This window comes from Agelaius phoeniceus, chromosome 2 (genome assembly GCF_051311805.1).
Source record: "Agelaius phoeniceus isolate bAgePho1 chromosome 2, bAgePho1.hap1, whole genome shotgun sequence".
Classification (NCBI taxonomy): domain Eukaryota; kingdom Metazoa; phylum Chordata; class Aves; order Passeriformes; family Icteridae; genus Agelaius; species Agelaius phoeniceus.
In genome coordinates this window covers 8329342-8349674 of record NC_135266.1, presented here as the reverse complement: position 1 = coordinate 8349674, position 20333 = coordinate 8329342, and the positions used below count along the sequence as shown (strand labels likewise).

The 20333-nt window shown below is 49.2% G+C and overlaps 1 protein-coding gene across 10 annotated transcripts in view; it reads right to left on the bottom strand.

Moving 5' to 3' along the window:
- Nucleotides 1–20333, bottom strand: part of BCOR (BCL6 corepressor) — an 82167-nt gene that overhangs the window by 22964 nt on the left and 38870 nt on the right. For 5 of the 10 annotated variants that reach the window (XM_077171690.1, XM_077171687.1, XM_077171696.1 and 2 more), the window contains 7 exons: nt 16478–16607; nt 14907–14985; nt 11161–13992; nt 10408–10461; nt 9758–9941; nt 1344–1625; nt 594–947 (listed from right to left, as the gene is read on the bottom strand). In XM_077171690.1, coding sequence (XP_077027805.1) covers nt 594–947; nt 1344–1625; nt 9758–9941; nt 10408–10461; nt 11161–13992; nt 14907–14985; nt 16478–16563 — 3871 coding nt within the window. In that variant the 5' untranslated portion in view covers nt 16564–16607. Of the gene's footprint in view, nt 1–593; nt 948–1343; nt 1626–9757; nt 9942–10407; nt 10462–11160; nt 13993–14906; nt 14986–16477; nt 16608–19581; nt 19621–20333 lie in introns of those variants that run through there. The other 5 variants (XM_077171701.1, XM_077171714.1, XM_054652921.2 and 2 more) reach the window with 5 other exon arrangements.

The window sequence follows — 20333 nt, the reverse complement described above, 5'->3', positions numbered from 1 at the left end:
CTCAGGACAAACCAGCAAAGCATCCTTGTCAGGAGGAGGATGAGCTCTGCTCTTGAGCATATGGCCTGGGAAAGGCAGGGGAAGCCAGCAGTGCTGAGGTGCTGGAGGAGTTGGGTTCCCAAGATCAAGAGCAGCTGTAGCTTTGCTGATGCTGCTTTAGAAGCTCACAGCCCCTCAAACCCTACACGTGGTTAAACACCCTTACACCAACTAGCAGCCCATTTGCTCCCTCTCTCACCCAAAAGCACGCCCGCATTTTATGCCCTCCCCAGCTCTCCTCTGGAGATAAACTTCATCTTCACATCATCTATGAAAATATTTAAAGCCAAAATACACACGCACACACACACAAACACAGAGTTACACACACATACACAAACACGTTTTCTTGTCTGACAAATATCAACTACAGTGCAATTCTTAAAGAGGAGGTGTCAGTCCTTATAAAAATGGACATCTACAGAAATATATATATAGTTAAAAAAAAAAAAAGAAAGAAGAAAAAAAACTCTCGACAATTCCTTCACATCGGTGGCAGCATGCGTCACTGTAAATGCTAAAGCCAGCTGGTTTCCCTAGTAGTCTCTGCATACCTTGTTCATTGTCACTTGTTTTGAGGGACTCTTCAGACCAACTTCTATTGCTTTTGGCCTCTGACCTTTTCTTGGTGTGCCTTTCTTCTGTGAAGTCTTTGACCTTTGCAGTGGCCTCTGGCTGAACAGCCTCAGCTAAATCTTTCCTGCTTTGCCGGCCCAACTTGCCGGACGGGGATCTCTCTGGTGACACCTGCTGCTCCCATAGTTCCCTAAGATGCTGCAGGTGACGCTGCTTTTTGGGATGGAGCCCTGTTAATTCAATGCACACCTTCAGGTTGGTCACCTCATTACAATTGGGCTCTTCTAAGTGGTTAGAGGAATTGTTTGTCATTTCCCTCTCAGGCCAGTCATCTAATGGAAAAATAACTAAAAATTAATCAAAAAGCCCCCTCAACTTAAAACAAAAGCTACATTTCACTTTCGGGGCATATAGTCTCAGCTTTAGCACCACACTATGCATTTTAAAGCTTCGCTCATTACGGGTTACATGCACTACAGGAACTTGCACTGCTGTGGCTACAGTGGCCAATGACTAGTGCTTTATCCTTACATACCAAGTTTTTTATATATACATATATATATACACATATATATACATACATATATATACATATATATAATTTAAAGTGAAATGACAGTGCTCACATTAGTAACTAGCAAGTTCAAAAATGGAAACACATTAAGCCAAAGGGACGTTCCTTTCACAAGACATTCCTTGAGAGAAACCAAAGCAAAATGCTGTCTTACCTTTGGAGCTCTTCTTCTTTTTTGCTTTTGATATAACTTCTTCCTGCAGTTCATCCACAAAGCTTTCATTTTGGCTGCCATCATTTTGCACTCTCTCACCAGAGTGTTTACGTTTCCTGTCCAGACGTGGACATGAATGTTGGCCAAAATCTTCTGTTGGCTGGTCTTCTGCCTTTTCATACACAGAATGTCTCTCTAAATAACATTTCTCATTTGAGACATCTTTTTCCTCTGGAGTTTCAAGAAAGTGACCTCGGTTGTTTTCTGTACTAGTAAAGTTACCTAAAAATAAAAAACAAACAAATACCACAAGACCTAATAAATACAACACAATTCATTGTGAGAAGGCTTTGCTCTCTGATCTCTTCCATGTCATCTCCATCATGAATTACAGTTCATGAGGCATGCAAATAAACACAAAATTGTACTTGGGAACAAGTCTCCTCTGCCCAGCCTAAGACAGCAGTTTTCTCAACAGTTAGGCACAAAACTCCCAAATGAACACTACTTTGTGTTGTTTTTACATTAATTTAAGAAGCACAATATTCACTTGCATACTTGTATCCATAGAAACATCACAATATGCTTTTTTAAATAAAGAAACATCTTTAGGTACTGAAAGCACAAACCCTTTTCAGAAAGCAACCTCACCCCCCTAAACTATGGCAAGTAACAATCCAGTTCAAAAACATTCTGGTGACAACCAAGTATTAGTCCTCCCTTAATTCCTAATCTTTCACTAACTTCTCCCATCAAATTGCAGAGTCTGACTTAAAAGCATCCATCCCTTTTTCTGGAGATATAAATGGGATACAGAACACGCACACACGGACACAGAAATACCACTAAAAATAGCTGTGATATTTTGCAAAAAAGCACTACTCGAATCCAAGGTTATAAAAAGGCTTCCTCACTTCAAGTAACCAACCAGTCACTGTACCTCACATGATCTCTGTCACCTCCTTTTAAAACAGACCTCACTTTTTTCAAGGAGTATTTCCAGCAACAGCAAGAGGGTGAGCTCTGAAAAGCTTACTAGAAACTAGTCTGACAAATTAGCCACAAAAACACCCATGCTGCCTCACCCTCACCAACTTCAGCTTCCCTCCAATACTGTTTGCTCAAATTCAGAGACAGCCTATGCAATTTTAAATGGATGCTTGATTTAAAATTACACTTAATCACCATCTTGAGTAACGTTATTTTCTTGGGTTTAACCAAACTAGCAAAGGCAAGGTTAGGCAGAGATGCAGTACAGACTTCAACACAGACAATCAGCTCCTATTTGCAACTCCCACAAACAAGCTGAGGTTCTCAGGTGTTTTAGCCCTCCTGGCCGACCAACACTCCACACCTCTGCCACTGTTTGGCAAACTGTATGTTCCATCTTACTTCCCCATGGCTCACTGTCCCTTTTCCTCTTCCTCCTTCCTGCCCTTCCTCCTTCCCCCACTTCCCTCCCTGCAAACACATTTGCTCGTTTCCTACCTGGACTCCTGACAGCTCTGTTGCCATTCCCTCCCATGGATCCTCTCTCCATTTCACTCAGTTTTTACAGGTTGCCCTGTCCAGCCTGGCCTTCAACTTTTCTATCCCCTTATCAGGGCTGACACTGCTCCCCTGCAACCCCTTCTCCGCTCCTGTGCCCTCCAAGACCCACCACTGGCAGCATCTGGAAGCAGCCCAACTCAATCCCACTTTATCTTGACAGCACCTTCCTACAGCTCTGCCAGCCCCTCCTGCTTTCATGACCGTCCTCAAAATACCTTTTGTCAGCAATGGAAGGCTGGGGGGGTGGCGAGGGGAAACTTCCCTGATGAGTTTTCTCCTCACCACAATCTGGAAATGTCTCCAAGTAGCACCAAGGGCTCTGGAAATGTTTGTCGGCACCAGAAGACACCCCAGCATAATTTTTACACTGCTTGGGAAGCTGCCTGCAGGGCTGCTTGTAAAACAGCACAAGATATGGGCCAAGAAAAATCAAAACAAAAGCTGATTTTCTGCAGGCGAGCGGGAGGCTCGGGCTGTTCCGCTGCTCAGCGACGCGATGCTCCACAAGGCCGTCTGGCCAACACATGCTCCTTCCAACACTTTAAAATGCACTTTGTCACACTTCTTCCAGCCAACAGCACCGAGATGTTCCAGAGAACAGGTATCTCAGCTTACTGTGGCCATGCCTCTGAATGGCAGAGCCCCCCCAGATCAGAATGAAGCTGGCAGCACCCTGTGCTTGCACATCTGGCACGAGGACGCCGCCCCACAGCTGTACCCTATAACCACACCAAAAGCACCCGCAGTCCCGTTTCACACAGCATAAAAGCAGCTGGCCCAGCCACGTTTTAAGTATCACAATAGAAATAAACGTGTCTATCGGATTTCATTTTACATTTTTAATGCAATCTGCTATTTTCTTCCTTTCATAAGGAAACATTATACTTCTGTGGTCAGTTTCCCTGAAGAGATCAGGTAAGGGCACTCTCAGCCACACCCCTGCTGTCTTAGAGCCCTCTCATCTCCAGCAGCACCAACAGCTACAGCCCATGGTTCATGCTGAGAGTCGCTACACTGGGATAGCTTTCCTGCTCCTAACACTGTCTGGCCTGAGAAAAGGCAGGCACATCCTGACCAATTCCCAGAGAAGCTCTTGCAGGGTCAAAGGAAGTAGCAGGCTGTAGGGGGGGGCAGGGGGGTGATGGTCTTAATCTTTACGGCTTGCAGGAAACAGCAAGCTAATTCCAGCCTGCCACCACCGAAAGCAACCTGCTGCAGATTAATTCCTTCTCTATCTGCAAGAGGACTTGGCACAGGGATGCCGAGCGCCGCTCGCTCAGACTGTGCTGAAAAATAAAAGAGGGGAGAGCCCTCGCTAACAGCTTGTCACTGTCAGCCTTCCTCCGGGGCTCCACGTGCTGGGAAGAACAGCACACACCTACTGCAGCTCATCCAAAAAGCCCTGGCTGCCAGCAGCTCCGTGACACCTTGGCCTCCGCTGCCTGGTGACATCCCAGAGGGACCCTCAGGGGACAGAGCTCCAGAAATCCCTCTCAAGGGCTGCCCGCTGCACATGCAGCTGTGAGATCCGTGGCTGTGCAGTCCGTGGCTGTGCAGTCCATGCCTATGCAATCCCACTGTGCAATCCATGGCTGTGCAGTCCATAGCTGTGCAGTCCCACTGTGCAGTCCATGGCTGTGCAATCCCACTGTGCAGTCCATGGCTGTGCAGTCCATGCCTATGCAATCCCACTGTGCAGTCCATGGCTGTGCAATCCCACTGTGCAGTCCATGGCTGTGCAGTCCATGCCTATGCAATCCCACTGTGCAGTCCATGGCTGTGCAGCCCATGGCTGTGCAATCCCGCTCCCGCAGGAAGGCCATTAGGGAAGCGGCATCTCCGCACACTAATCCAGGTTGTGTAATCACCCTGCTCGGAGGCGGGAGCAGCCCGGGAGCAGCCCGGGAGCCGCGGGACGTGCCCTTGCCTGTGCGCTCCCGCAGCCGGATTTCAGTGCCAAAGCACAGAGGTCACTCACTCACTCACTCACTCACTGCTGGGGACACCCACGGGCTCCAGGCTCTCCTCGCAGCCTGCACCCACACACTGCGAGCCCAGAGGTTTTTCCTTTTTCCCCCCTGGCACAGCTGTGGCTGCCTCACAGAGAGGAGGCTCTATTAATATTTTACCACCGGATTCCGCTCCGTCCTCAAACTGTTTTGCAAGCAACTGGGATCAGATGCAATGTCTCCCCAAATTAAGATACAAATGTCAACAAGAAGCACGGCAACATAAGCATAACGTGCGTGCCCAACAAGGATGAGGAGAATTTATCTGCTTTTGTTCCCACCACCCCCCTTCCTGTGCCATGTATCTACAACATCCTTTTCTCTGCCTCAGGAAGAAAACAACAACAAAATACTTGGGAGTTCTCGTATCATCATTATTCAAACAGTGGTGAGGTAGCCAGAAACACAGGATAAATGCTGAGTTCTCATAGCAACACACCTCTATGAGTAAGGAGATTAAACTCTTAAATGTGTTCCCTCCTCAAGCCTCCAGTATTTGCCAGTGTCACACCAGCTGTGACAACCAGCACCAACAATTCAAACCATTTCTCACTGTCCCACCAATCTAGAAACAAGGAAGAATTAAGAAGATGCTTCTTCACAGCTGGTTTCTCTCTGAAGCAATATCTTCTCAGTGCACAGGTTACAAATCTCACAAGGAGCAGTTACAGACACGCACAAACACGCTACCCAAAAAACTTTCTTTCGTTTTTCCATCTTCCTGTTGCTGTCAACTGCTGTCAACAAGACCAGACCCTCCCATTCGATGCAAACAAGGAAACACATCTTAGTGTTCAAGCTGCACATTCTTTTGTTCAAATAACATGGCAGCTAAAAACAGCCTTTCCTCCTCCCTGGAGCAACCTCTCATTGCGCTCACTTACATGCAAGGCACCCTTTATTCATCCAGGAACAGTAATGATTATACAAATGCTAAAACCCAGTATTCAGCAGGGAGATCACAACAACAGTAAGAAATTCCCTATGATATCCTCAGAATTCAACTCTGAGTATCCCACGGGGCAGAGGGAACCCAGTTGATCCCACTTTTCCCTCCAAGTACCTCAGCTTGGGAGCTTTCTGCATTTGTTGTGTTCTGCCCAAGCCTACCACACTGCACAAACAAGCAACCACCACTCTCAGTGCACAGACTTCTTTTTTTTTCTTCCACTATGTCCTGTGGCAGGAAGGTAATAACTGACCAGGGCAAAGGACATGTTTACTGCCTCCATCTTTCATTTGTTCCAGTGTACACACAGCCCAGCAAGAAAAAAGAAAAGCAGGGCATCACCATGCAAAGGGACAGTGGTACCTCACTACAATGCTGAGATCAATTGTGCAATGTGTTTTGGCACATTGCACCATTTACCTTCACGCATACCAACTGCTTTAACTTCTTCCTTATGACCTCATGCCTTAAGATCAGGCTTCTAATATATTGGGGTAATTTTGCCCAGATAAGGCTTAAACAGGCACTGTCTCCCATCCTAAAAAATTAAATAAACAGGTGAAGTCATGCTCCCCAGTCAAGAAATTCACAGTCTGTAGAATTCATTCACTCTTTCACACTCGGGTATGATTTTCAGAACCTCTGGAAGAGCTTTTTTATGAACCGACATGCGATCATCACATGCCCGTATTGATGCGTGTGTCCGTGCCAATAGCTTAAATCACTTGATCTCTGAACAATCCTATGACTCATGACATATGCATCCCATAATTTATCATGTTTGTGCTATGAAAATGCACTGGAGCAGCATTGCCTCAGCAACATTTACAAGTCACCTTGGCAACAAAGCAGCTTTGCGGCTGCTCTCAGATGCCCGGTCTCAGATGCCCAGCAAAACCCAGACGAGATGGGAGAGAACTGAAGCACTTCTAATTTACTGATCGGCTTTAATTGCTTATTAATTAGCTAACATGGCTACCTGCCTTAAATTGGGCCTTAAAAAAAAAAAAAAGGCAAAACAAAAAGCTAAACAAAACAAAAGCCCACCTCTTTTACCCTTCTCCAGGAGGCTCAATGCTCAAACTTAAGGAGACTCCCAGTACAGAAAATCACACACTGCCAAGTCAGAGGAAAACTTTAAGGAACCGGATATTGTGCCTTCGTAGGCTTCCAAAAAAGTCTATACATGTGTAATTCAGCTAGGAAAAACAGCAAGTCCTAGGACAAGCCAAAAAAAAAAAAAAGTAGTTTCCATCCCATGAAATGCCCCTGTAAGCATCACCTGCCTGTGTTATTTAGGCTTTTGTTGCACTGGTAGGTTTAGAGGAGCCAAGGGGGCAGGCAGCTGCCAGGGCCGATCGGCTCTGGAGCTCCGTGCCAAGCGCGGCCGCGGCGGCAGCAGGGGAGCCCTGGGAGCTGGCTCCGTGCCACAATCACAGTTTTGGATGCAGTTTCCTTCTTCATCAGGCAGGTGAAGTGCTGGCAGTGCAGGCAGAACAGCCCGTCGGTTTCACTCCTGAACTCCCTCCTCACACAAGTAAAGGCACGGCTGTTTCACTTTCAAGCCAGCGCCAGACAAACACCAAACACAAGGAAACAACTTTTCCAGCAGCAAGATCGCTCACAGGAGGCAGAAAGGAAACACGAGAGACTGCAAACCATCAGCTCATTCCCGTTCAGGAGCTTTAAAGCCAAACACACCAACAGCGTGGTCAGAAATTGAAGGCAAAGGGAAGGCAAAGGATCAGCAGCCCTGGCTCGCAGCGAAGGGGAAGGGAAGGCAGAACTCATCTCCCCTTTGCCAGTCGCTCAGTGAGAGATGCATTAAGGCTCCTGGTGGCTCAAGCCCCAACACAGAGCCCAAGCCACCACAGTAGAGGCATTCAAGAGGTGTGAAACTCGGCTTCCTGATTTATCAGCTGCTATCCCGAGGGGCAGGAGGTGAACCACCACGATAAAAAACTTTTACTGAGACCTGAATCTGTACTGGTAAGTATTTGCTGCTGCCCAGGCGGGCAGACAAAAAAAAGGAGCTCCCTCAGCAGAACAGATCCGTGCTTTTAGGAGTTTAGACATTTGGCCAAAGTCTGAAATAGCCTGTTAAGTCAGAGCTAATTAGCAGAGGAGAGGAATGAACTAACATAAGACTGAACATACTTTCCCTCCTTCCAACAACTATTTAACAGTCTCAAACAAATTTTAGCCAGCAGATTCAAGTGCCAGAGATCTCACTAAATGGTGAATTTACAGACAAACCATATCATCAGCCTTTTGCAAGGATGGGGGTAGGGGTTTCAGCATACAATTATGCTCTAACACTCATCCTCTCCACAGCCCCATGTCCCTGAGCAAGCCTGCCTTCCCTCCCTCTGTTAATCCCCTGTGCCCCCCTCTCAACTCCACAGTCCATCATCCCCCTCTGCTGAACCCTCTTTGCAGCCAGAACCAGCCAGCAGGACTGCTGCTGCTCTTCTAGCTTTCCTGCACACCCAGGGTGGGATTTAACAGAGGACATCACCAGGGCATCCCTGAGGAGCAAGGAAGGCTGCAAAGAGGAGAGCCAGGGCAGCATCCTGCCCAGCTCTCAGCTTTAGCACAGGCAGCTGTGCCTTCCTCCCCGCAGCTGCCACGATACAGTTTGGGGAAGGAAAAGGCTGCCCAGCTTCCAGAGGCTCAGCCTGCCTCTCCCCACCTTGCTTCCCTCTCCACTTCCACAATTAAAACTTTCCCTTGCTATTTTGCCATGCCAATTTTTGTGGAGGCTGTCATTTCGGTAATAGCAATGCCACGGTAACTTGAATTTAGGTGAGTAACCAAGCAAGCACAATTGACCAGCATGCTCTCTGCCAAAAAGATTAACCAAAGACCAGAACAATAATTCAAAGTTATTAAATTGCCTGAATGATATTTCCTACTAGCCCTTTTCATGAATCTCCACCTACCAAAGAGCACACTTAACCACTGAGTTACAAAGACACGCACACACACACAGTGCAGTCTGCAGTACAACTCCCCTTGTTTTGCAATTCTTTCAGCACCGATCTTTTTTTCTGAGTTGTTCAAAACAAAGTAGCAACAGAAGGAACTGATCCATTCTTTAAATACCTAGGTTAAACAAAAAAACAAAGAAAAGGTGGAAACTGACAGAAGCCATATGCTTACTGAGAGTGCAAACAAAAAAGAAGTGATCTCTCTTGCATATAGTAAAAAATCCCCTAACACCATTTTTTAATTTTATCTTACTTTTAGGACGTTGCATTTCCCATAGTCCTCTGACACCCTGTAACAGCCTGGAGGGAACAGACAGCCCCACAGGGAGTTCCAGAGACTCTGCCTGCAAGAACCTGTGCCTCACAAACCTCCCAGCCACTGCAGCAGAAGTCACCAGGAAAATAACTTCTTATCACCTGGAGTTGTTACTGCCAGCTTTTATGGACAAGCCTGGCAGATCACATCCTTCCCCACTTCCCTTCACTCTTCTGTCCTCCATCCTTGCTTTCAAGACTGCAATATTGGCATCTCTCAGTGCTACTGCAACTTCAGGAAGCTGAACTCCTTCTTGCCTTCCTGTCTTCCCCCATATCCTCTCTGTATTTAAAACATAACCTTGGACCTTTGCTTTCACTGGCTGGTGTAGTACCCCATCAGTTAAAAGAGGATCTCTCTAAGGCAGTGACAGACATTTAACTATCTCCTGAAAAGCAGGCGCAATGGCAACCAGAAACTTGCAAGCCCCAAAACAAGCACAGAGGCTACCAGCCGTGGCAACTCAGCACCTGCAGAGGATGAGGTCAGTGACTTTCACCAGCAACACAGCGAGAACACGAAGATTTGCTTGCTTTGCTGCAAGCTGCCATGGCAAAGAGACACATACACGCTTCAGAAAGCCATCTAAATTCGCTTACATCTGTCATTGTCATTTTGGTCAGCAATGGCATCTTCCAGAGCAACAGACTTTGGCTTCTTTTCACTGTTTCCTTTCAAGTTTTCCCAATCTGCCTGGCTGAATCTGCAGACCTCTGAGTCTTTGGTAGCTGTTTGGCCTTCTCTCTCTTTCATCTCCAACTCTGAGAAGCGCATCATTGCACGCTAGAAAGAGAATTGATATAAAAAAAAAGTCTTGCAATAAAAACCACTTCATTTACACCTTAGCTTATATGAAAGCATTTCCAAAGAAAAATTGACTCAAAACCAGGGTTTCAGATAAACAGCTAAGGGTAGGATTTTAACACACCTGACTTGTAAAACAGTGTTCTAGAATCTTATAAGCAAATAGCCACACAACTCTTTCATATATAAGTATATATATGTAAAAGATTATATATAAATGTATATTATATATAAAACAAAAACATTCCATTTTGGAGGTAAAAAGAGACAAAAACGAAAAGAAATAAAATAAAATTAAAAAGAAAAAAAAAAAAAACAACAACACAAAACCGTACAATGAATAAAAGACGACCATGGCCCACAAACTTCCCTTTGTGTATTTGGAAATGAAATTTAACTCAAAGGTTTATGTAAGAGTCTAGTAATAAAAATTTGAAGAACTGACCTCACAGTAAGCAGCAGGTAGACATAAAATACTGTCCTCTTGTAATCCTTCCATCTATGTAATTAAAATGGGCACTCAATGGATCATTTAGATAATTTCATCCATTTTTATAAGCATAAACCAATTCTTTTCTTAACAATGCAAAACAATTTGGCTTAACTCATCCCTTCATTAAAAGTAAAACACCCTAAGAATATTCCTGCACAATACCTGTCTATCATCCCTCAGCATCAACCTCAATACCACTCCTACTCTTCCCTAGGCGCTCACTTGGAACCAACGTTGCCTGAGACCCACTAATGCATGACTGCAACTCCTCACCATCCAATGGCACGTTTGGCATACTAATCATAACTTCTTGGGTACTGTGCTGTGCTGGCTCTGAGGCCAGCTCAGAAATTACAGCCAGCGCCAAGGTAACATGCATGCCTGTCCGACTCCCCTTGAAACTGCACAAACATTTCATTAACGTGCATTAACATTTGTATCAGATCTTAGTAAAAAAGCCCTTTAAAGCTGGCTAGCCCATGCATACCTATAAGCCACACATACTCTTTACATTTCCTCACTCTCATTAATAAACTCACTTTGCTATTTAAAACCAATTTATGGCCAGTACGCCCCAACAAAAAAACACGTTCTGGTCTCCCCACCTGCGTCGCTTCTCTCAACTTTAAAAACTCAACTGTGACTTGCAACAGAGAAATAAATACCGACAGCAAGCGCGGCGGGTGCTGGACCGCGCGGGCTCACCTGCAACGCCCGCTGCTCCCGGCTGAGCTGGCTGGAGTCGGCGTAGAGCTCGGTGGTCACACACTTGAATCGGTCACCTACATAACCAGCAGAGTTTGCGATCCTCTTGGCCAGTTTGGACGGCTTGGGTTTCAGCGTTTTGCCATCGGCAGACTCCACGTCGTCGGCTCCGTCTTTGGTATAGGTCTGGCTGGCATCGATGCTCGGCGGCACGGTCCCCACGCAGAATGGCTTCGCGTCCTCCTGCACCTTGCCAAAAGCCAGAGCTGGAGCATCGCTCTCGTGCGCACTCTCCAAGAAAACAGGAGAAGGCTGGACCGCCACTCTCTCTTTAGGCTGGCTCGCAGATAAATCTTCTTTCCTTAAGCCGAACACTGATGAACTCTGGGCTTGCTTGAAATTATAGGTTTCGTGAACATCATTATTTCTTCCAAACTCCTCTCTCATTACAATAAAATCTCTGTGCTGAGACGCCTGCTCTACCTTGTGCTTTGTAGGGTCATTAGTCTGATTACTGCTTTCTGTAGCAAAGCTGGCTTTCGTTACGTTTGCTTCGCTCTTAGCTTCCTGCTCGTCTCGCAGAAGATCCGGGAAAAGGTGTTTGTCGCTTTTTGCAGAGTTTTTACTATGGCCAGAGTTCTGGTGCAATTTCACGCTCTTGTCACTGGGCATTTCAAAATGCATCTTCCCACCGCTCTCCAGGAGCTCTGGCAATCGGCCCCGCAGAGCCGGGTCCTCATAGCGGACCCTCTCGTGAGACCGTGACCTCCGTTCTGTCTTCTCCTCCTTATTGATTTCCAGAGCTGAATGCTGCAACAGCATGGGGTGCACCATCCCCACTCCCAGAGCATCCTGGTAGGTCATGAACTCCCCCCTCCCGGCTGGCAGGCTGTAAGGGAGGCCGGGTTTGGGAGCCAGGTGGGTGGGGTAGAGGCTGCCGTTGGGCAGCAAGACAGGGTGAGGGTAGACATGTCCTTTGCCGTGGAGGGTGAGAGGGCTGATGGCGATCCCCTCTGGCACTGTATATGGGAGGTAGCTCCTGGGGTAGGGCAGAGGAGGGGACCGAAACGCCTCGTTGGGCGGCAGGAAGATGGGGCTGGAGGCCAGGGCAGTCTCGGTCGCCTTGAAGTTGGCTTCCTGAGCACAGGACTTGGCCACCTTACTGCTGTGTTTCGCAGCAGGGGTGGCGACGGGCTGCCCGACGTGCTGGATCACCGAGGCCGTGCTCTCTGCAGAGCTCCGCGCCGTCTTGGCGCAGTCCACGTTGGCATTGGGAGCTGGTGACGCTGACGCTGGCCGCCCCCCTGCTGACACCGTCCCCGCAACACTGCCAACCACTGCCTCCGTGCCACCCATCCTGGGGCAGGAGGAGCTCCGTGGCTGTGGCATAACCCAGTCCAGTGCCTTGTTTTTCAGTTGGACATTCTTCCCAGCCTCCTCATTGGGGCTGGGACCGGGAACGATCCAGGAGGATGGCGCCGTGCTGATAATTTCGGGCCTGTAGATGGGGCAGCTGTTCCCGGGAGAAATGGTTTCTTTCTGAACGATGTCACCGCCTGGCAAGTGTGTCCCCCCTCCTGCCCTTCCATGCACCAGCACTGTTGGCATAATTTTCTTACTGTGGTCAGACTTGCCAGCGGTTTCTGCATCAACCACTTTCGCCGACAAGTCCAGTGGTTTGTCGGTGACATCTTTGGTCGGGGTCTGCTTTTCCAGGAGTGGGGGAGACCTGCTGTCCTTCCGGTCGTGGCCAGCTTTCCGTGCATGGGGGGCAGATGGCATGGGTGCCTCCCCAGCATCACTGCCTTTGGGAAGCTTCCCATTGGAGAGGCGAGCAGGTGGAAATTCACTGCCGATGTTCACGTAGGGCTTTGGGAGCGTAACAGCAGAGGAGGGAGAGGTGGTGATCCTGGGGAAATGTTTGTGGAAATCAGCATAGGCATCCCCGACCTGGGCAGGCAGGGGGAGGCGGGGAGATGGCCGGGGCGAGTGGGGCAGCAGGAGTGCAGGATCTCCTGGCAAGTTGGCAGGGGCCGGCTTGGCGGCGGGGACCCGGGGCTGCTTGCTGCTCTGGATGTGGGGGTAGGCATGCGTGTCCACAGGCGTGCCCGGGCTCACGCCCATCTTCCACGACAAGCTCTTATCCGGACAGTGCACCAAAGGTGGGATTGCTGGAGAAGCTGAAGCAGTCGAGAGCCTCATGGGCGACGCCAGCGACGAAGGGATGTGAGGGGCAACGTAGTGGGAGGGAGGCAGGTATAAAAAACGTTCACCGTTCGTACACACGGGCGAGTAAGCCAGGTGCTGCGGTAAGCTGTAGGTGGACTGCTGAGGTAGCAATGCCTTGTACATGTTTAACGAATACTTATTTGGTGAGTCAAGGAAAGGGTATATGGTGGGCGTTGCACCCTCCATGTAGGGGTTTACCCAGGGGAGCCTTAGGTAACTAGCACCATTGACACCGAGGGGACTCTGCCTGTCCCCCGCAGCTCGGTCCAAACCCAGCGTCTCCCCTGTCGGGACAGAGGTTTTTTGTATTCCAGGTGGTGTTTTGTATATAGCGCTGAAGCCGTTCGGGGCTTTTCCAGAGACAGCTGCGCTTTCCACCGCTTCAGGAGGATTAGACTTAAACTGTATCTCTGGATTTCTTTCAGGAGTAAATCCCAGGCTGGCTATGGAACCCGTAGCATCCCGCGATTTTTCCGAGCCAAGTCCACACAAGCTGGAGTAGACAATGCTACTGGGCACCCTGAGTCCTTCTCGCATGAGCCCAGACCTGTCCATACTCAGAGCTGCAAGGCTGTCGATGCGATGTGCTGTAGTTGCATCCACCTTTACAGAACAAGAAGCACGTTACTTTCCCATCTCACTAACATGACTACCATTCAAGCTACAGATAGATCAGCATTTTGGATGAGAAACAGTAACAATGCAAACATGCTGTTTGTTGTGAAAACGTACAGAGGCTGATTACACTGGAAAATGGGAGAACAGGAACCTACAAGGTAATACGTATAACACCACAAACATCAACACCAATCTCTCCAAATCCAAAATTCAAACAGCCAGGAACAAAGGTGTGAGGACTCCAGCAGCCAGGAGTGCCCCAGAGACAATGCTCAGAGGCACTGCTCCTGTGCAACCAGCTCTTCAGTCCCAGCCCTCCCAGAACAAGAGGTGGGCTGTGGCACGGAGACCAGAAAGAGAAGGATTAAGTGTCTCTCCTCCTCATCCTCCTCCAGGACCTCTCCCTCCACCTCTCTCTGCTCTGGGGCTCACCACTGCCACGTGATTCATGGGGCAAGGCATCTCAGGGTGCAGCATGAAGAAATGTCTGCCATCAAATTTCCTTCCCACCTGCTGCTCCCCATGTAGATTCAAAGAAAGGAAAACCCCACCAACTTTGCTGGAACACTGGTGTTTTTGATGCTTACATGAAGTATTTTTGTCACACATGCTGGTGTTCTGCATGGCATTATTCGTAACAGCAAAACTAAGAACCTGAAGTCATACAACAACACATATCACAAAGCATCAAGAGATTAACAAGATAAATAAACAAAGCCCCAACTTCACTGTTTCACAGAAACAACCTGAATGTGCTCAAGCCCACTAGGGCTGCAACAGGAAGGTATTTTAATCATTTCTCCAAATGGACCACGTAATAACAGCCAGGGGCAGGAGTCAGTCATGGTGGGGAGGACAGGCACAAATTCATATGCTGCATGAAGCTTGTAACTTCTTACCACACTGTGGTTCAGGTGATTTTCCTCCCTCAACTCCAGTCTGCTTTTCGGTGCATCAGCATCATTAACGGGAATTTTCCTATTGAAAAACAGAAGCTTACTATTTGAAAACATCCTGTGCATCTCAGATCAGTGCAATATCATATCACCTCCATATTTTGATTCCCCTAGAGAAGTCCCATGAGATAACATATTTATCCTTCTCTGTCCCCATACATGCTGACTGCTTTGAAAAGCAAGGACCATTTGAAAATAAGCATAAAGGACTTTGACAACAGGAACACACCAAGTACATCTCAGAGCAGCCTCTTCCAAAGCAAGCAGTTTTTGTCAAGGTCTTCTCTTTTGCTCCTTGCCCTTTCTTTTTTCCAGGGGGAGAATATCCCATTTTAAACATACTCTGCTCATATACCATCCATAAAGACTGCTGAGGATAAAATTAAAACACACATGCTAATATCGTATGAACATCAGCTCTTCCATGCTTAAGAGGGAGCTGCACATCTGTGCCATACCAGTGTTGCAGCTCTGGGACTTGTTATCACAGAAATCACCAATAAAGAATATACCTTAGTGCCAAATTTCAAATCCCAGGGATAAAAATCACTGACATGCAGCAGAAGGAAAGTTTCAGCATTACCCAAAAGAACTCCTTTCAATCGAAGTGCTTAAAGGCATATCATCACCATAAAGCAGAAATGCGATTTTAATCAGTTTGTTTTTAAAAGATTCACCTTCCCTGCAAGCAGCACATACAATTATTATCTCTGAACAACTGGGAGGAAAGTGGGGAGGAAGGGTGAGAAAGTAAAGTGAGATGCTTGGATGTTTTGCTTCAGCTTATGTTTGCAAATAGTATTCCCTGCAAAGACCAAAAACTTCCACCAGCTTTTTGGACGCTTTTCACTCAACAGTGAGAACAGAGAATGAGGAGAGAAAAGCACTAAAACCACACAAAACTGGCACAGAGAACTGGAGGAGCATCTGCAGCTTCTGTCCAGCATCATTTTGCTTTTTAAAGAGCTGGGATTTAAGGGAAGGGGACACCTGCCAGTGCTTGTGTCATCCCATCAAACACTGTAATTTTGATCATCAATTGAATTATATTCAGCAGGAAAAAAGGTGGGGAGGAGGAGAAATTCACTTGTGGGAGACAGACACTACTGATCCTATTTCACATCACAAGCTGTTGGTCCAAAGGCAGGGAACACCAAATTGCAGGCACGAGCCCCTCTGCTGCAGAGAATCACCACAAGAAAACGTGCACTGTTTGGTTTAATCCCCCTTCACAAATGCAAAACAATAAATTAATTGTAAAAGCACATTCAAAGGCTGCTTTGGGTGCGTCCCCACTTCACTGACCCAGGTTGCCTGTTCCATAGTAAATCAGCATCTGCTCTACTGCTCTCAGGCACGTCTTGACTCTCTCCCTTTGCCCTCCCTCCAAGCTGGGCTGATCTCGATTCAAGGTGGCAGCTTTCTGCTCCAGCATTAGGGAAGCGAGCAAACTCCGAGACCTCGCTCTGCAGAATTACAGTGTGCTTTAACTCGCCAGAAGCTTAAATATTTACCTGTCTTCATTAATTCCACACATGCGGACCCTTTCATTGCTCATCCAGCTATGAACGTTGCCATACAGGGGAGTTGCAGAAAGCATGACGTCTTCTTAAAAATCAACGCTTTTCTTCGAGGTTTTATATTCTATTAAGAAAAAGAAAATAAGAAGAAAAAAAGAAAGAAAAAAAAAGTTGAGCAGATTTGTCTAGGAGGAAGTGCAAACATCACGGCGGAGCAGCCAGCCTCCCTCCGGGTAATTAATAATGAATGCAGGATTGGTGCGGGGAGTGAGCTGCCTACGTTAACCGCTAAGGGAGATACCCGGCAATAAAGGAGCAAATTGAGGGCATTTATAGGTCAGAGGAGATGGATCTTTTCCCCAGCGCACATCCAGAAAATTAAGAATCATTCCAGACTATCGACAAATAAAAGTTTCTCCACAGCATTTCATTTCCACAAGAAATGACTCAGCCGGCCAAGAACACACCAGTCCCCAAATCTTCATCTCACATAGACTGAACCAAGGAGGGAGATCCTGTGAGTGAGGGGGACATTCAAACAACCCACAGGAGCTCACAAAAGCCCTGCATTAGGAACACGCAGGAGAGCATGGCAAGAACAACCACATACCGCGTGTATTAGCTACGCTGATTGCTGATAAGGCTTTTACACGAGGACTTAAAACTGAAGAGACGCCGCTACAGAAGGCATCTAAATAAAACCCTCCCTTTTAGCGTCTGCACATGACTAACTTGGAAAAAGGGGTTAAAAATAGTAAGTGGGTTGGCGAGCTCCCCACCCCTTGATTTGATTAAGCAAGGAGCCCTGGTGGCTTCTGCATTGGAGCTGCTGTGCTGCTGCTGCTGCTGCTGCTGCTGCTGCTACTGCTGCTGCTGCTGCTGCGAGTGCTTTCAGTAATTCAATGATGCCTGCTCACTCCAGGGAAAGAAATCATTAGCGGGCTCACTGGAGAAGTATTAGCAGTCCAAGAGGATCGGCGCTGTGTGCAGCCAGAGAGGCAGGTGAAAGGTAACCACATTTTCACGTCCAGTGGCAGAGAGGGAAAGGCTTTTCCTCCCCTCTACCTTGCCTAATGCCACCTCCGCTCGCATTAAATTCTAGTTTGCTGCATGAGCGAAGTGTCAGGACAAGCTGCGTTTTATTAACAGGATTATCGCGGCGCATGATTTATTCCAGTGCAAGATTTTAATTGCTCTTCGGAGGTTGAGTCGTTTCTTTTGACTGAGCTTCAGCCTGCATCCTGCTGCTAAATGCTGGGTTAATAAGTAGGGGGAGCCTTTAATGCACAGGATATCCCTCAGCTCTTCCTCTCTCACAAAAATAGAAGCCTTTAAGCAGGAGGCATGATACTCCTTTTACACACACACAAGCCAGTAACGGGCGATTGACCACTGGGAGTTTAATGCCTAACGTCTCCCAAAGCATCCATGCTTCCCCAGCAAACTCATTTCCTTTGTCAGGCTACAAAATATGCAAATGATCACTTTGGCATTTAATAGGGAAGAAGCCCAGATTGGGCCTTTAACACAATACTTCACACACGTTCAGAGAGGTTTAAGAACTGAAACGGCAGGAAAGCCTTGTTCCCCAACACTTTTTTCTCCCCTCAGAGAAGCCTTTTGTGCAAAACTCCACGTCTGGAACAAATGTATATTAATGAAACAGCGCGTTGACCCTCCTTTCTCCACAACGGTTAGCTTTTCCTAATGAAGTCCGCACAAATCGCCGCGAGGAAACAAAAATCCACGGAGGTTAGTTACCGCGCTATCATTCAAAAGGAGTTATTTCACTGGAAAGACGTTTTCTGGACAGATTTACTGGTTTCCAGATGCGTCGCTCGTAATGTTTTCAATAGAGGCAGCAGCAGCATGGAGAGAGTGATTTAGGGTTTTACGGAAGGTTAGCAGGCACCCCGTGCGCTGCCTCATCCGTAAGGGACAGACACCGGCGCAGGGAAGGGCCTCGACGGCACAGTCCCGCTCTCCGTGCCCCACTTCCCTCTGGGGCCAGGCTCCTCCGAGGGGCTGCCTGCGCCCTCCCGCCTGCTTTCCTCGCTGGAAATGTATCATTAAGATAAGGCGAGGTGCCTGAACTAAAGCCCATCAATCCCCTGACACGTGCAGATAGCGAAATGCTGAAGTTGCATGGGGGGAGAGTGAGAGCTTCCCCAGCCAAGAGCGGGTAATCTGGAGGCCCCATGTCCCACAAGCACCACCACCCGAGCAAGGGCAGAACCCGCCCGGTCGCAGGGACGTGGTGGGATGTCCCGGGGCCACCAGGCAGGTCAGAGCCCGCGCCCCCGAGGGCTGCCAGCCCCTTCCCCAAAGCCACCCCTTCTCACTGCGCGCCCCGGGAGCGCGCGTGTGTGCAGTTATAATCATCGCCGCCCTGATGAACTTCTTGTGAACTGTTTAAAAGTGGAGGTCTGCTGAACGAGCAGCGGCGCCACTGCCAGCCATAATTTCATTGCAACAAGCAGCAGACTTTTAACTCTTCGCACACCCTGTCCCTCCCCCTCCTCTCTCCCTCCCCACCAGCAGCTGCCTGTCGGGGATACCGGCTCACAGAGGCTCGGCCAAACGCGGGCAGCGCCACAAGCGCCCTGCGCTGCGGGGACGGGGGGGACAGTGATGGGGGCGTGGGGGGCACCGCACCTATTTATACACCCAGCTTCCGCGGGGGTGGGCGCAGCCGCTCCCGTTATGCAACCCCGACGGCGGGCTGAGCGCCCCAGCGCACGGAGGAAACCGAGGACACGTCTCTCCCTCCCTCCCTCCTCCTGTCACCCACCGGGCCACCGCCAGCGCGCCCCAGGGCGCCGCAGCCCCCCCGGCCGCCCCCGCTGCGCTGCGCGGCGGGGCGCGGAGCGGGGGTCGGCAGCCGGAGCGCGCACGGCATTTCCTCCGGGAGGTGTCTGGCCGATAAAGCCATTTGCGGCTAAATATAGACGGTGATGCACGGAGGAGGGAGGGAGGAAGAGAGGGAGGGAGGCGCAGGGTGGGGGGGGTGGAAGAGAGTGAGACGCGCAACGCACACGCGGTTCCGCAGCGATGCCGCCGTGTGAAACCAGTTGTGAAAAGCGCCTGCAAGCACTAACCTGCCTCCCGGCGTGCTGCCGAGCCGAGCCGAGCCGTGCCGTGCCGAGCCGCGCCGGGAACACCCACCCACCTCCCGCGCTGCCCGCGCCCCGCCGGCCCCGCGCCGCAGAGGCAGGCACAGGCACACACCGCACTGCTCGGGCAGCTGATTAAAAAGGGAAACGTTTGGGTCTCCCTCGCAACGTCAACAGACTTTTGGCAGCCATTGACGCCAGCAGAAGCAAAGTTTTGTTAACACGCTGCTGGCGTGGAAACGAGAAAAACCCGATGCCCGCGGGGAAGGGGAGAAGGAGGAAGAGGAAGACTCCACTTCTCCGTGCCTCCGGGGGAAAAGAGGAGGCGATGGCAGCGCCACCCGGGACAGGGCAGCCTGCTCTTCCCCCTCCCTCTCCACCCCCATGACCCCGGGGTGCCTGCCGGCGAGTTTGCGAGGTGAAAGTCTCAGCGAGGGGCGTGGAGGGGCGGAGGGGATGAGGGGGGGCGCCCGGAGGAAGCCCGGCGGGGCCGGCGGCTGCAGCGAGCCAGGAAGCGGGTCGGGAGGAGAATTGCAGCGGCGCACGAGTTCCCTTTTGGCGCCTTTACTCTTTTCCACCTCCGAGCTCCGCCTGGCAGCCTGCCAGTTTCCACTGCACAAGCCACGGAGCCGGCAGCAGCAGCGGCAGCCGGCGGGGAGGGCTGCGCGGGGTTTAAAAAGAAACCACTGCGAGAGCCGATGGCACCGACGGAGCGCCGGGAGCTTCGGCAAACAAGC